This window comes from Sorex fumeus, unplaced genomic scaffold (assembly GCF_029834395.1).
Source record: "Sorex fumeus unplaced genomic scaffold, SorFum_2.1 ptg000128l, whole genome shotgun sequence".
NCBI classification, from domain to species: Eukaryota; Metazoa; Chordata; class Mammalia; order Eulipotyphla; family Soricidae; genus Sorex; species Sorex fumeus.
The window spans coordinates 1443900-1457307 of NW_026606185.1; the positions used below are offsets into that span (position 1 = coordinate 1443900).

A 13408-nucleotide genomic window follows, 5' to 3' on the forward strand; every position below is an offset into this window, starting at 1 on the left:
GAGGCCAGTCTCATGGTCCCCTGCTCCAGGTATGCGAAACATCATATCAACGTCCAAGTTTGCGAGAAGCGTCCTCAGCACCCTGGTCTTCACCCGGAGAGCATAGCAGCTAACATTCCTCCAACTCTTTGTATATGTCTGGCACCACCTGGGTTAACACATGCTACACACAGAGCCATGCCCCGAAGTAAGGACAGATACAATGTCCACTCAGGAGAAGTTCAGCAAGGTTGGCTGGCCCCGCATGGCACAGTTCTCCCCAGAGCCAAGATTTGAGCTCTGGAGCTTGTGTTCTTAACCAAACTACCAATTCTGGCTCCCCTGAGCCGAGTGTGGTTAACTTTGGGGGCGGGGGTGGTGCCGTGTGGATGGAGGGGCTCTAGAGGGAGCAATTAAAACTCTGAATCCTCTCATGGGTAAATGCAGTCACGCGGGCTCCTCTAAAACAGTGCAGAGATTTGAGGAATCCCTCGGGCTCATCAGCTAATCAGCTATCGACCTCATGCCGGCCGAAGGGAACTGTCCGGAGACCAAAACAGAAGCCGCGCCGGCGCGGCGGGATTCAGCCTCTGCATGGGGCACTCAGCGGGGCAGCGGAACTGTGTCGTCACGGAGATGCTTCGTCGTTGCTGAGAACCAGGACCCGGGAGGCCCGGGAACCGCGGGGCCCTGAGAACGCAGCGGAGCTGGGTGGGAGCTGCGTGAGCTGCGCTCGGACCCCTGGCTGGACTGAGATTTGGCGTTCCGGCTTCCAGGATCCTGGATCACGGGTCTCTGGGCGAACTGGGTCTGAGAAGCGCTGGTTACGGGCTCCCCAGGGGCGTGCGTCGCTGTCCCTGGTGCTGAAAACTCCCCAGGAGCTGTCCGGTGCTGAACCCGGATGCGGCCCGGCCCGCGGCGCTCGGCCCTGAGCTGGGAGCGCTGACGCAGTCCGCCGGGAGAGCAGGAAGCGGCCGGGATGGACCTGCAGAGACTGGACTCCTATCAGGGGGGAGCCGGCCCGGACCACGTCCTGCACAAGGTAAGACCCTTCTCCCGGCCTTCACCCTCATCCCCGGGCGGAGGGGAGGAGGGAAGGCGCCAGCGCAGAGTTGTCACTTCTTCTCCTGACTTGGCTTTGGGACTTAAAGAGAAACCAGCCCCGTTCTGCAAGCCCAAAGGACGCTTTTTCCGTTTGATCTCGTTGTGCGGCTCAAAACAGATGCTTGAGCGCTGGGGGAGGGGCCCTCCCGGCACTGGCGCGACTGTCAGGCGCTTCTTCATTCATTCACCGCACCCCACCCCACCCCACCCTGGCCCCGCCCGGCAGTATCGGCAGTATCGTCCTCCCATGCGTTTGGATTCCTGTGTGCTCCAAGCATCCTTTTCCTCTGAAAGCCTCCACCCGGGCTGTGTTTATCCCTCCACGCCCGCCTCAAAAGCTCCAGCCCTGTGAGATCTGGCTGTTGTGGTCAGAATTCCCGTCCTGGAGGGCTGAATTTTGACAGTGTGATGACTTGCAGCAGAAACGATTTGTTTTCAAGCCAGACACTCCCGGTGCCAGAAAGCCGCTTCCAGCCACTGGCTCCAGGCCTCCCGCGAGTGTTTTGTTTCAAAGCTTTAACTGGTCCGTTCCATCCCTCATTCAAGTTTCTTCTGATGCAACTCGGTTCTCACAAATGCCAGTCTAACGCTTGAGGGGCTGGTTGAGAAAAGTAATAGCTTCCCTCTAGGTAACACTTTTCTGTCTGTCACTCTGAACCAGAGATTTATATTTGCTGCTAGAGGTTATTAAAGGGTTGGAAAGATAGTACAGGAATTAGGACGTTTGCCTTACCCAGTTGGACATCAGTAGTACATGGTCCACCAAGGGTGACCCTGAAACCTCTAAGTACTGCTGGTGATGCCCCCCCCAAAAAAGAAGTAATTATAGTTCTGTTTTTTTTTTTTCTCTCAACCCTCCTTGTTTTGACCTTCTGTTTTCCACTGTGTTATCTGTTAATCCCCTGAAAGGCTGTGGCTGGTATCCGGCCCCACCCTTGAAGGTTATTTATGTGGAAGTGTCCTCTTGAGAAGGACAACTTTGAAGTATAGCTGCTCCTCCTTCCTCCTCTGTGCCACCGTTTGTACATGCACATGTTAGTATGCAAAGCTGAGAGAGCAATGAGGCTTGTCCAAAGAACAAAGTGATCAAAGGCAGAACTTAGTGGTAAAAGGCAGGAAGATCAGGCTCAGGGTCTAACACTTTCTCTATACACGTGTGGCCACCAGGATTGGCATTGCTGGCACCAGTTCAAAATTCACTGAACAATATTTTACAAATTTCCTAGGAAATAAATAGGTGTGTGGACATTTTTCACACATAAATCCTCACCACAGAGGCTGATTCAGACACAAATGAAGGGGGACGTTGGTCTGTGGACTTGGACACTCTGGTTTTTCTCCCTCCAGTAGTGTCTAGAGGAAAAGCACATTTCACAAGCATGTAGTGGGAGTTGTAACGAGGGGTGGAGTGATAGTACAGTGGGGAAGGCATTTGCCTTGCACACAGTCGATCCAGGTTTGATCCCCAGTACCCCCCCCCACCATGGTCCCCAGAACACCACCAGGAGTGATTCCTACAACAACAAAATTATAAAGAGCAGCAGGGTTGGAAGCAAGCTAGCACAGACCCGTGTTCCTGAGGTTCTAATCCCAGCTGCAGCAGAATGTAAACATAAGCAATGCAATGTGTGTGCAAACCCATGATAAAGTTACTCTGGTCACTAGGGACATCTCTGTGTGTGTGTGTGTGTGTGTGTTTAGATAGTTTTAGAATTCTATAAATGTTCATTTTAAAATCTTTATGCTTTGGAAACCAGAGTTTGGTCTTTTCAATCCTCAGTTCCCCACATGTGAGAGGCAAAATGAGTGCATTCAGAACTGTTTCCCCCTGGGCTGGAGCTATAGCACAGTGAGAAGGGCATTTTCCTTGCATGCAGCTGAACTGGGTTCGATTTCCAGCATCCCATATGGTCCCCCGAGCACCACCAGCGGTAATTCCTGAGTGCAGAGCTAGGAGTAACTCCTGAGCATCGCCGGGTGTGACCCAAAAAGGAAAAAACAAAAAACAAAAAAAAACCTTTTTCCCCCTGGAGATTTGTTGAGTACTAAACTGGGAATCAGCCTCATCTGACAACTTCCAGGATGCTTGAATAACGCCCATTCAGTCTCTTCAGCCTGGTGGTGGGGGACACCCAGTAATGCTCAGGGTCATTCCTGGGTCTGCACTCAGGCATCACTCCTGGTGGTGCTTGGGGAACCATAAGGGGATCCAGCGATTGAACCTGGATCAGCTACCTGCAAGGCGAGCGCCCTCCCCGCTGTGCTATGGCTCAGGCCCTGGGAGCATCTGGAGAGGAGCTTCTGGACTGAGCCTTCTGGGGTAGCCAGCAGAATGATGCATGTGGAACTATCCCTTTCACTGTTGTGCGAATGACCCCCCCCCCTCCTCTTACGACCTTGCACCTGCTGTCAGTAGGGTCCCCCTCTGTGTCCTGCTGTGAAGGAGCGGAGTAGCCAGACATCTGTGTGGGTTTAATGCTTGCTCTATAAATGAGACCAAACACTTTCAGTTGCTTCATTAAGATGCATGGGCCAAGGAAACAGAAACTCCTTCAGCATCCAGGGCTAAGAATTATTTTTTAATAAACTGTTTATTGAAATCAAATACTCAAATAAAATGAAATTTTTAAAAAACCCTTGCATCTTTGGACCCCTTAAGGGTCCTCTCTAAGTAAGGACCCCTTGGCACTTATCACCAGGATCAACAGGCAGGATCTTGACAGTGTCCCAGAAATGCCCACAGCCCCCTCCCTCCTGCCCTCCCCCTCCCTCCCCAGGGCCATTGCCTGAGGCAGGGACTTCTGTCAGGTTCCAACAACTGCTCTGCAGGACAGTGCCAGAGAAGAGCCTCTGACATTCGGTGACTGAAAAGAAACCCATGGAGAGGGACCAAACTCCCACTTGCCCTCGAACAATATTGTTCTATGAAGGCCGGAAGGATAGCACGGTGGGAAGGGCTTTTGCCTTGCACAAAACCAACCTGAGTTCTATTCCCAGCATCCCACAGGGTTTCCTGGGCATGATCAGGACTGATCCCTGAGCACAGAGCCAAGAGTCAGCCCTTAGCACCGTCAGGTGTGGCCCAAAAACAAAACCAAAAAGATGTCCACCAGTCTTTTCTCATCTGTAAAAAAACTGAGTCAGGGCAATAATGCAGCATGGGGAGGGTGTTTACCTTGCACGAGGTAATCTGGGTTTGATCCCTGGCCTCCCATATGGTCTCCTGAGTCTTCTGGGAGTGATTCCTGAGCACCAAGCCAAGAGTATGCCCTGAGCATCACTGAGTGTGACCCAAAAACCAAAAAAATGGAGGGGTGTAAAGATAGTGCCTGAATTGTGGCTTTGAGTGGGGACATTAAAGAACATGTTCGACTCCTCCAAAATATCGAAGTAGTCTTTTTCCTCTGGCATAGGAAAAGCACATGTGTGTGCATCTGTGTGTGTGTATGTGTGTGTGTGTGTGTGTGTGTGTGTGAATGTATATACTCGGGGGAGCCTGTGAAGTCTGAGGGTATGTGCGTTTGTGGGGAATGGCAGGTCCTTCACTGGCATTTAGGACACAGTCAACGAGGCTTGTGGCCAGGACACACATTTAGGGCTCCAGAGCAATAAGGAACACATCTCTCCCCCTAAAAAGATGCAACTCAGGGGAAAAAACAGCAGGTCAGCACGTGACAACATAAGGTCACTCTCTCTCTCTTTCTCTCTCTCTCTCTCCCTCTCTCTCTCTCCCCACACACACCTCCTCTGTCTCTCTGTCTCTGTCTCTGTCTCTGTCTCTCTCTCTCTCTCTCTCTCTCTCTCTCACACACACACACACAGAGTCCTGCAGAATTCAGCTCTCACAAGCCACCTGACTTGGTGTGAACATTCTGGCTGGGTCTGGGAACACAGGATGGGGACCCATGAAATGCTCCACCAACATTCACTGTTCATATCCAGAGGCTACAGCAACTGGGGCATTTGCCTTGCAAGCAACACCTGGACCACCAGAACTGATCCCTGAGCACAGAGCCAGAGGCAAGCCCTGAGCACTACTGGGTGTGGCCCCAAAACAAAAACAACTCCCCCAAAATTCCATATAGATGACCTAATCTCACAGCTGGAGAAATTAGAAAAAGATTTACAAATGAGGGGCCAGGGAGATAGAACACCAGGGAGGCACTTGCTTTGAATGCGACTGACACAGATTGAATCCCTGGCACTCAATATGGTTCATTAAATGCAGAACCCGGCAGCTTTTGGCAGTAAAGTGAATGGACTATGTGTTAATCCATGCCACCATGCCTGCCCGGAGGGAAAAGGATGTTGCTCCCTTCTGCCTTTTTCCCTCTGGACAGCAAGATGGTGGCCGCTTCGGAGCTTTTTGGAAAGCCAGGTATGAGCCAGTCGTGATGGGGGCGACTGAAACCTCATGGGGAAGGGGGGCCGTTCCGGGCTCGTCCTTCACACCCTACCGAGGTCACGAGTTGCCCCCCACGAGCGGCTCTCCGGCACAGCCATGGCTCTAGAGCCACAGAAACCAGTTTCATAATTATCTGACTCTCGGCAGAAATACTTCCAGGCTTAATAAGTAAAATATCAGAAATCCAAAATCATCATTTGATTCTTATAACCAGCTATAGAAACAAATTATTTCAGAATGTCTTTTCTACAGGTCTGACTTGGGGGTGTAAACTCTACATAATAATAATGCATCTTTTGTCGAAACAATGAATCTAATCAAAGTAGATAGAGTGTTAACTAGAATTCATCTGCCTCACAGGCATTGGGAGGGTTGGGAGGGAGGTATATTAGGGTTCTTCTTGGTGAAAAATAAGTACTGGTGAAGGGAAATGTGTTTGATGATTGCATGACTGAGACTTAAACCTGAAAGCTTTGTGACTTTTCCCACAGTAATTCAATAAATTAATAAATTTAAAAAATATATATATATGGTTCATTAAAGACCGACGAGAGTGATCCCTGAGCACCACTGGGTGTGGCAAAAAAAAAAACAACGAACAAAATTTCCCTTATATGAATCAAGGAAGTGAGACAGTCTCAGCCTGGTTGGTGACAGCACTTGCACCCATTCTGGGAGCCAGGTCTGACCTAAATGAGCCTGAATAGCTCTGAGAATATCCCTGGAATCTCGGCAGAGAGCAACATGGTTCAGTGACTCCAACCCTGCTTCCCAGCACACGCCTCTCCAGTTCAGAGTCCCTGGAGCCTTGTGGGAGAACAAATCCGAGACTTGCAAGCGGCACACGCTAACGTTTGTTCCTCACGCTGTTTGGGGAAGACGCTCCATTTCCTGTGTTTGCGGGGAGGGCAGGAAACCCAGCTGGGCTGGACCGAAGGGTCCCAAGTGGGCAGCGGCTGGGGAATTGTAAGACAGGAAGTGCGAAGTGGCCCGACCCTGATCCCAGCGGCTCCTTGCTTCCCTCCTCTCCTTCTCAGGGGAGAGGGGCAGTCCCCGGGCGTCACCAGTGGGCCTGGCGACTGAACTCCAGGCAACGTGTGGCCCCGTGGGGAGCAGCGGACCAGCCTCCACCCGAGTTTTCTCGGGCCAGGCTGGGACCCCAGAGCAAAGCTCAAATCTGCCAATCCTCTCCCATTCGGGGCTGCACCTGGGAACCTCCTGGCTCTCCCTGTACCAAAGGTGGCAAGGACCTCAGTGCAGAGAAAGAATAGAAGGGTGGGAACAAACAGCTTGAGGAAATGACCCCTATTTCCTGAACTTGGTCGAAGTGGGCTCCCTTCACATTTTCATTTGGTTTTGTTCTGTTGCGGGCTGGAGCGATAGCACAGCGGGTAGGGCGTTTGCCTTGCACGCAGCCAACATGGCCGGCCCGAGTTTGATTCCTCTGCCCCTCTCGGAGAGCGCAGCAAGCTACCGAGAGTATCTCACCCACACGGCAAAGCCTGGCAAGCTACCCGTGACATATTCGATATGCCAAACACAGTAACAAGTCTCACAATGTTACAAGAGCAAATTGATGAACAGGGGGACAGTGCTATGGTGCTTTGTTCTGTTGGCAGGGGTTGGGGGGTTACTCCTGGTTCTGCACTAAGGGCTTACTCCTGGTTCTGCACTCAGGGATCACTCCTGGCAGGGCTCAGAGACCTTATGGGGTGCCAGGGTCAAACCGGGGTTGGCCACGTGCAAGACAAGAGCCTTACTTGCTGTATTATTTCTCTAGCCCCCTGCTCCCTCCCTTCTTATCCACATTTCTGCTAAGACCAACTTTATCCAACATGCAAATAGCATTGAGTCCCACCAGGCAGTGCTCAACAGCTACTCCTGACATTGTCAGGGGAACTCCCAGCTGGGCTCAGGGGACCATATCCAGAGCTGGGGATCCAGTTGAGGTCAGCTACAGGCAAGGCAAATTCCTTAACCTCTGGACTGTCGCTCCAGTCCTGAAAATATTTCGAAATGATGGTTTTGAAATGCCCCGGCAGGGTTTTAGGGGTGTTGGGCCAACCTATTAGTTTACACTCATTTCCCTTTACTTTCTGCTTCTCTGCCCCTGAGTACTACCACCACACACACACACACACACACACACACACACACACACACACGTACTTCTCTATTTCTTCAGTTATTTGTGCTAGCAGAAATCAACCTCGGTCTTGTGACATGCAGAGCAATTTCTCTCCTTGAGCCTCATCCCCCGGGACACCCCTTTATGTACCACCACCCCCTTCCACGTGGAGAATTCTGAGGTTCAGCCCATGTCTGCCTGGTACCTGAGCACCAATAGTAGACCCAGCCAGCAGGCACTGGTGGCTAGACCACGTCTGGCTCAACCTGTGAGATGCAGGACTTGGGTGCCTATGAAAACCCCCTACGGGTCCCAGCCCCCATTTCATAGGGGAGAAAGGGGGAGGCCACGGGTTCCAATCCCAGGTTTGCAGCTCTCAGCCCATACCTCCAGGAGAGGCTCTTCCTACTGGATCAGGAATGGACATGAAGGCCAGGAGAGAGGCCTGGGGCTGGCTGGGCCCCAAGCTGCTTCGTGCGAGGTGAGCAGACAGCTCCTGGAGGATGTGGGAGCAGAGTGGCCCATTAGTCTCCAGGGAAGTGGGTGCATGTCTGTTGGTTCCCTCATATACATGAGAACAGTTACAAAGCTTCCAGGTTTAAGTCCTGGTCATACAATGAAACACCCGTACAATGAAGTTATTTTTAGTTTTTGGTTTTGGGCCCACACCTGGCTGTGCTCAGGGCTTACTTTCCTTACATATATGTGAAACAGTGGCACGAAGCACACCCCAATACCTGGAACCCAAGATAAAATTTAATGCACTTGGGGTCGGAGTGCTAGATCCCCAGCATCCCAATTGGTCCCCCAAGCACTGCTAGAAGTGACCCCTGAGTGCAGAGCCAGGAGTCAGCCCGAAGCACCACCAGGAGTGATTCCAGAGTACAGAGCAAGGAGTGATCCCTGAGTGCAGAGCCAAGAGTAACCCCTGAGCACCGCCAGGAGTGATCCCTGAGCACCACAGGGTATGGTCCAGAAAACAAACAAAAAAGTTGTCAAATTAGGGATGAGGGAGAAAACTACTATGTCAGAGAAAGACATTAAAATGAAGAAGGGTTTTGCAGCCTGATTGCTTCATGAGTGTCTGAGATTGTTGCTCATTGTGAAAGAAACTGGAACAAGACCACAGATCTAACACACGTCTGTGGTCTGTGCTTGAAGGCAGGGCCCTTCTCTCAGACAACTTCTCAGACAGTGGGGAGGGTGCTGACTTTGCATATGGCTGACCTGGGTTCGATCCTTTGAGTCCCCTGAACTGACCAGGAGTGATCCCTGAATACAGAGCCAGGAGTGAGTCCTGAGTGCAGAGCCAGGAATGAGCCCTGAGCACAGAAACAGGAGTGAGCTCTGAGCACCACCAGGAGTGAGCCCTGAGCACAGAGCGAGGAGTAAGCCCTGAGCACAGCCACGTGTGGGCCCAAAACCAAAAACTAAAAATAACTTCATTGTACGGGTGTTTCATTGTATGACCAGGACTTAAACCCGGAAGCTTTGTAACTGCTCTCACAGTGATTCAATAAATAAAATTATAAAAAAATTTTAAAAAAAGTAAAGTGGAGTTCATGCTCAACTCAATCAGCCTAATCAGTTTCTGAATAAATATCAGTACTCCTACATAAATAAATAAATAAATAACTTCATCATCAAACAAACCAACCAGCTCTACTTTCAACTTAAACAAAATGAGCTGGATTCCAGCAGTCCCGTCACCTTGACCCACCCGCTGGGGGCCTGGAGCTCTCCCCAAGGCCCACCAGCCCACGCAGTCCAGCCAAAGCCCTGCCTGAACAGTCCCATAGGGGTCAGAGGCTGGCCCTTCTCAGATGGTCACTGATCCATGTGACTGGAACGTTGGAGACAAACAACAGTGGACCTGACAGGTACCCTTTTTAAAACTTAAGGAAGATGATTAAGGAAGACCAGAGTGGGGGCTGGAGAAATAGGGGAGTGGGGAGGGCATTTGCCTTGCCTGTGGCCAACTGGAGTTTGATCCCCAGCATCCATAGGGTTCCCTGAGCACCACCAGGAGTTATTCCTGAGTGCCGAGCCAGGAGTAACCCCTGAGTATCACCAAGTGTGGCCCAAAAAGCCAAAACCAAAAACAAATCAGCATGTATTCATCCTTTTCGACCATTTACCTTTTCTCAACTCAGCCAAACTGCCCAAACCTTCCATACCCAGCCCCCACCTGCTCTCCAGGTGAAGGCAGGAGCCTCCAGACTCAGCCAAGGACACCAAAGAAGAGGTGTGGGGGGAAGCCTAGCCTTGCTCAGGTCATGTCCTGAGCTTCCCAGCTGGGGTCTTCAGAGAACCTTGATGGGCTCCCAGGGGGCTTGATTTCCTCCAGCTCTGACACAAGCGAGTTCCACAGACCCTGTTTGCTCTCCATCAGACCAGACAATGCAGCGAGAAAGCCCTGACCACAGGGGAGGCATCGTGAGTCTTCTGTGGCTGCCTTCCGCTCACTGCCGTCTTGCTCCACATGTGGATGTGCCCTGCCCCGTAAATCTTAAAACAGCACAAAAGCAGGCGCGGGGCCAAAGAGGTAATACCTTGCCTTGCAGGCAACAGATACAACTCGATCAATCCCACGGGAGTGATCCCTGAGCATGGAGACCACCAGGAATGATCCCCGAGCACAGAGCCAAGAGTAAACCTTGAGCAGAGTCAGGCGTAGCCCAAAACAAAACAAAAAGATGATGGGGCCAGAATGATAGTAGAGTGGGTAGGGCGTTTGCCTTGTACACAGCCGACCGGATTCGATCCCCGGCATCCCATAGGGTTTCCTGAGCACTGCCAGGAGTGACTCCCTAGTGCAGAACCAGGAGGAACTCCTGGCAATCAGATATGAACCCCCAAAAATAGCAAAACAAAAAAAGAAGGATAAAGGGGTCCAATGATCAAGGTGACCTCCCAGCAGTTTGTGGTGATTGAATCTATTACCTAAGGCCTGAGAACTAGTAAAAGACAGGGGGACCCCAGTTCAACTCTGGACATAAGGCCTCTGAGTTCCACCTGGTGTGCTCTTGGAAGCCCCAAGAAGTAGCAAGCCAAGCAGCATCGCATCCTCAGCCCGAACATCCCACTGTTCTGGTCAAGGATAGCCAGGAGCATCTTGGGCCCCGTAAACACTGCTTGGGGAAAGTAGAGAGAGAGTACGGGGAATATTGTCTGCCATAGAGGCAGGGGGAGAGTGGGAAAGGGGGGGTATACCAGGGATATTGGTGGTGGGAAATGTGCACTGGTGGAGGGATGGGTGTTTGATCATTGTGTGATTGTAACCCAAACATGAAATTTTGTAACTATCTCACAGTGATTCAATAAGATTTTTTTAAAAACTGCCAAAAAAAAAAAACACTACTTGGGAGCCCCCCAGGAATATGAATGACTGAGGATCCAGCACCTGCCACATGGCACGTTCCCAAAGTTGCTGGAAAAAATCACCATGGCTTGATGCAGCTGTGCATATTCATTCTATGTTCTGCTGCTTTGGGCTTAGTTTGTTTTGGGTTTGAGGGCCACACCTGGTGATGCTCAGGGGTTACTCCTGGCTCTGCACTCAGGAATTACTCCTGGCAGTGCTCCAGGGAGCAGATGGGAGGCCAGGGATTGAACCTGGATCAGCCAGCCACGTGCAAGCAAAATATCACTCTATTCTGCTACACCTGAAACCGGGGGAGCCTGGTCCAGCCGGGTTTTCCTCCAAGGTGTGGACGGGGCTGTTCCTGCATCTTCACATGTGTCACTCAGGGTGGCACTCAGGACCCTGATGTCCAGAGTTGAACTAAGATCCCCTCACCCTGTGCTAGTTCTCAGGGCTTAGGTAACTGATTCAGTCACCACAAACTGCTAGGTCACCTTGACCACTGGACCCTTTTATTCATCTTTTTGTTTTGTTTTTATAAAGAACCTACATTCAGATCCTGTTTTTCTTATTTATTTATTTTGGCTTTTTGGGTCACACACAGCAATGCTCAGGGGTTATTCCTGGCTCAGCACTCAGGAATCAATCCTGGTGGTGCTCACGGTTACCATGTGGGATGCCAGGGATTGAACCCGGGACAGCCACGTGCAAGGCAAACACTCTACCCACTGTACTGTCACTCCAGCCCCTTTTAGTTTTGTTTTGAGGCCACATCTGACTCTGCTCAAGTCTTACTCTTACTTTTGGCCTGTTCCTGCCACTTCACGTGTGTCCCTTGATCCTGGTGCCATCCCGCCTGCCCCCTCTTATAACTTCACATGATCTCTCTTCTGTGGACCCTCCTGTTCCCTCCTGATGGACCCTGAGATTCTGTAGGAGCCCTGGACCTCCAGGACTGTCCCTGAATCCTGGAACTCACTCTCTCAGCTCAGCCCCGGCCACTTCCTGGGGACTAAGACCCAAGAGACCCAAGGGGCCTGCATGAGGCTGGGTGGGGCCCGCACTGAGGTGGGGGGGGAGGGGGCTGTTAACTCAGCTACTTGCCTGGGAAGAAGGACCGTGCACCGCTGTCAATCTCAGTCTCACCCAATCAGCACCCGGGGCGGGCGAACCAGACCAACCTCGGGAGTGGTGGGAGGGAGGCTAGAAGCCCGGAGACCCTCCCTCTAATTCCTGGCCCCAGGACAGGGTCACACGGGGTGTGAGGGCTGGAGAGGGGTCTCAGAGCCCTGCCCTGGGCTTCCTGATGCTGCTGTATTCGGTGGCCACCTCGAGGCTTCTGCGGGCTCTGGGGCCCGCCCGGGGGTCCACGTTGGCATAGGTGGGCTCCAGGTCACGGGGCCTTAGAGACAGGTGCGCGTAGCTGACCTCCTCCTGGGCATCCTGGAGGGACGGGCAGTGCCTTGGGGCTGCTGTTCCCCCTCCTCGCTCAGCTAGGCACCCTGAGCACCCCATTTCCCCTGGCCCAAGGTCATGAGCCGTGGGATCCCCACCCTCTGACTGCCAGGCTCAGTCCTGCTGTGGAGATGCTTACATAGGCCAAGCATTAGCGGAGGGGCCAACTCGGACCCCAAGCCCAGGGCGGCCGCTGGGCCCAGCACCTGTGGCCAGTGCCACGCTCGGTGGCTGGCAATGCTCAGCCTCCAGGGGCGTCTCGGTGTCCGGGCCCCTCATAGCACCCAGCACTCACCAGCTGAATATGACTCCCATTGGCTGGGCTCAGCTGGCCTGAATTGGCGTGCTGCGTGGTTGCCCTCTTCGCCTCAGCACCGTGGAAGTGGAGGTTGGCGTAGCAGAGCTCATTGTCAGGGGTCTGGACAGGGTGAGGGGAGACACGGACCCTCAGCCTCCCCACCCCCTCCAGGCCCCCTGGGAACCCACTTCCTCATCCCTCGTCTGCCCGCCCAGTCCCGCTCCTTCCCACCCTTTGCAGACCCCCACCAGGTGCTCCATCTCGGGGTTCAGGACCAGGATCAAGAGCTGGGAAAAGGGCAGGTGGGGGCTGGGTGTGACCTCAGGACTCTTACCTGCTCTGGGGGGACTCCAGTGGCTGAAAGAGTGGTTAAAAGAACATTAGAAACGCGTCCTGGGTCGGGGATGTTTAGGGCTGGAGAAGTCGCCTGGCACACAGACATCCCGGGTCAACTCCCTGCACTGCAGCGTCCCCCAGACATGGCCAGGGTGGCCCTAGGGGCACCCAGCACTGATGGACCCAAACAATCCTGGGCTGAGTGTCACCAGAAATGGCCCTGGGGCCCTGTCAGCAGGGAAGAAGGAAGGAAGGAAGGGAGGAAGGGAAGAAGGGAAGGAGGGAGGGAGGGAGGGAGAGAGGGAGGGAGGGAGGGAGGGAGGGAGGGAGGGAGGGAGG

General features: G+C 52.6%; 1 protein-coding gene across 3 annotated transcripts in view; it reads left to right on the forward strand.

Annotated features, from left to right (window-relative positions):
• The first annotated feature begins 773 nt into the window (after positions 1–773).
• Positions 774–13408, forward strand: part of RAB37 (RAB37, member RAS oncogene family) — a 37417-nt gene continuing 24782 nt past the window's right edge. For all 3 annotated transcript variants that reach the window (XM_056138064.1, XM_056138068.1, XM_056138066.1), the window contains exon 1: positions 774–1021. In XM_056138064.1, the coding sequence (XP_055994039.1) occupies positions 959–1021 (63 nt within the window). In that variant the 5' untranslated portion in view covers positions 774–958. The remainder of the gene's footprint in view (positions 1022–13408) is intronic.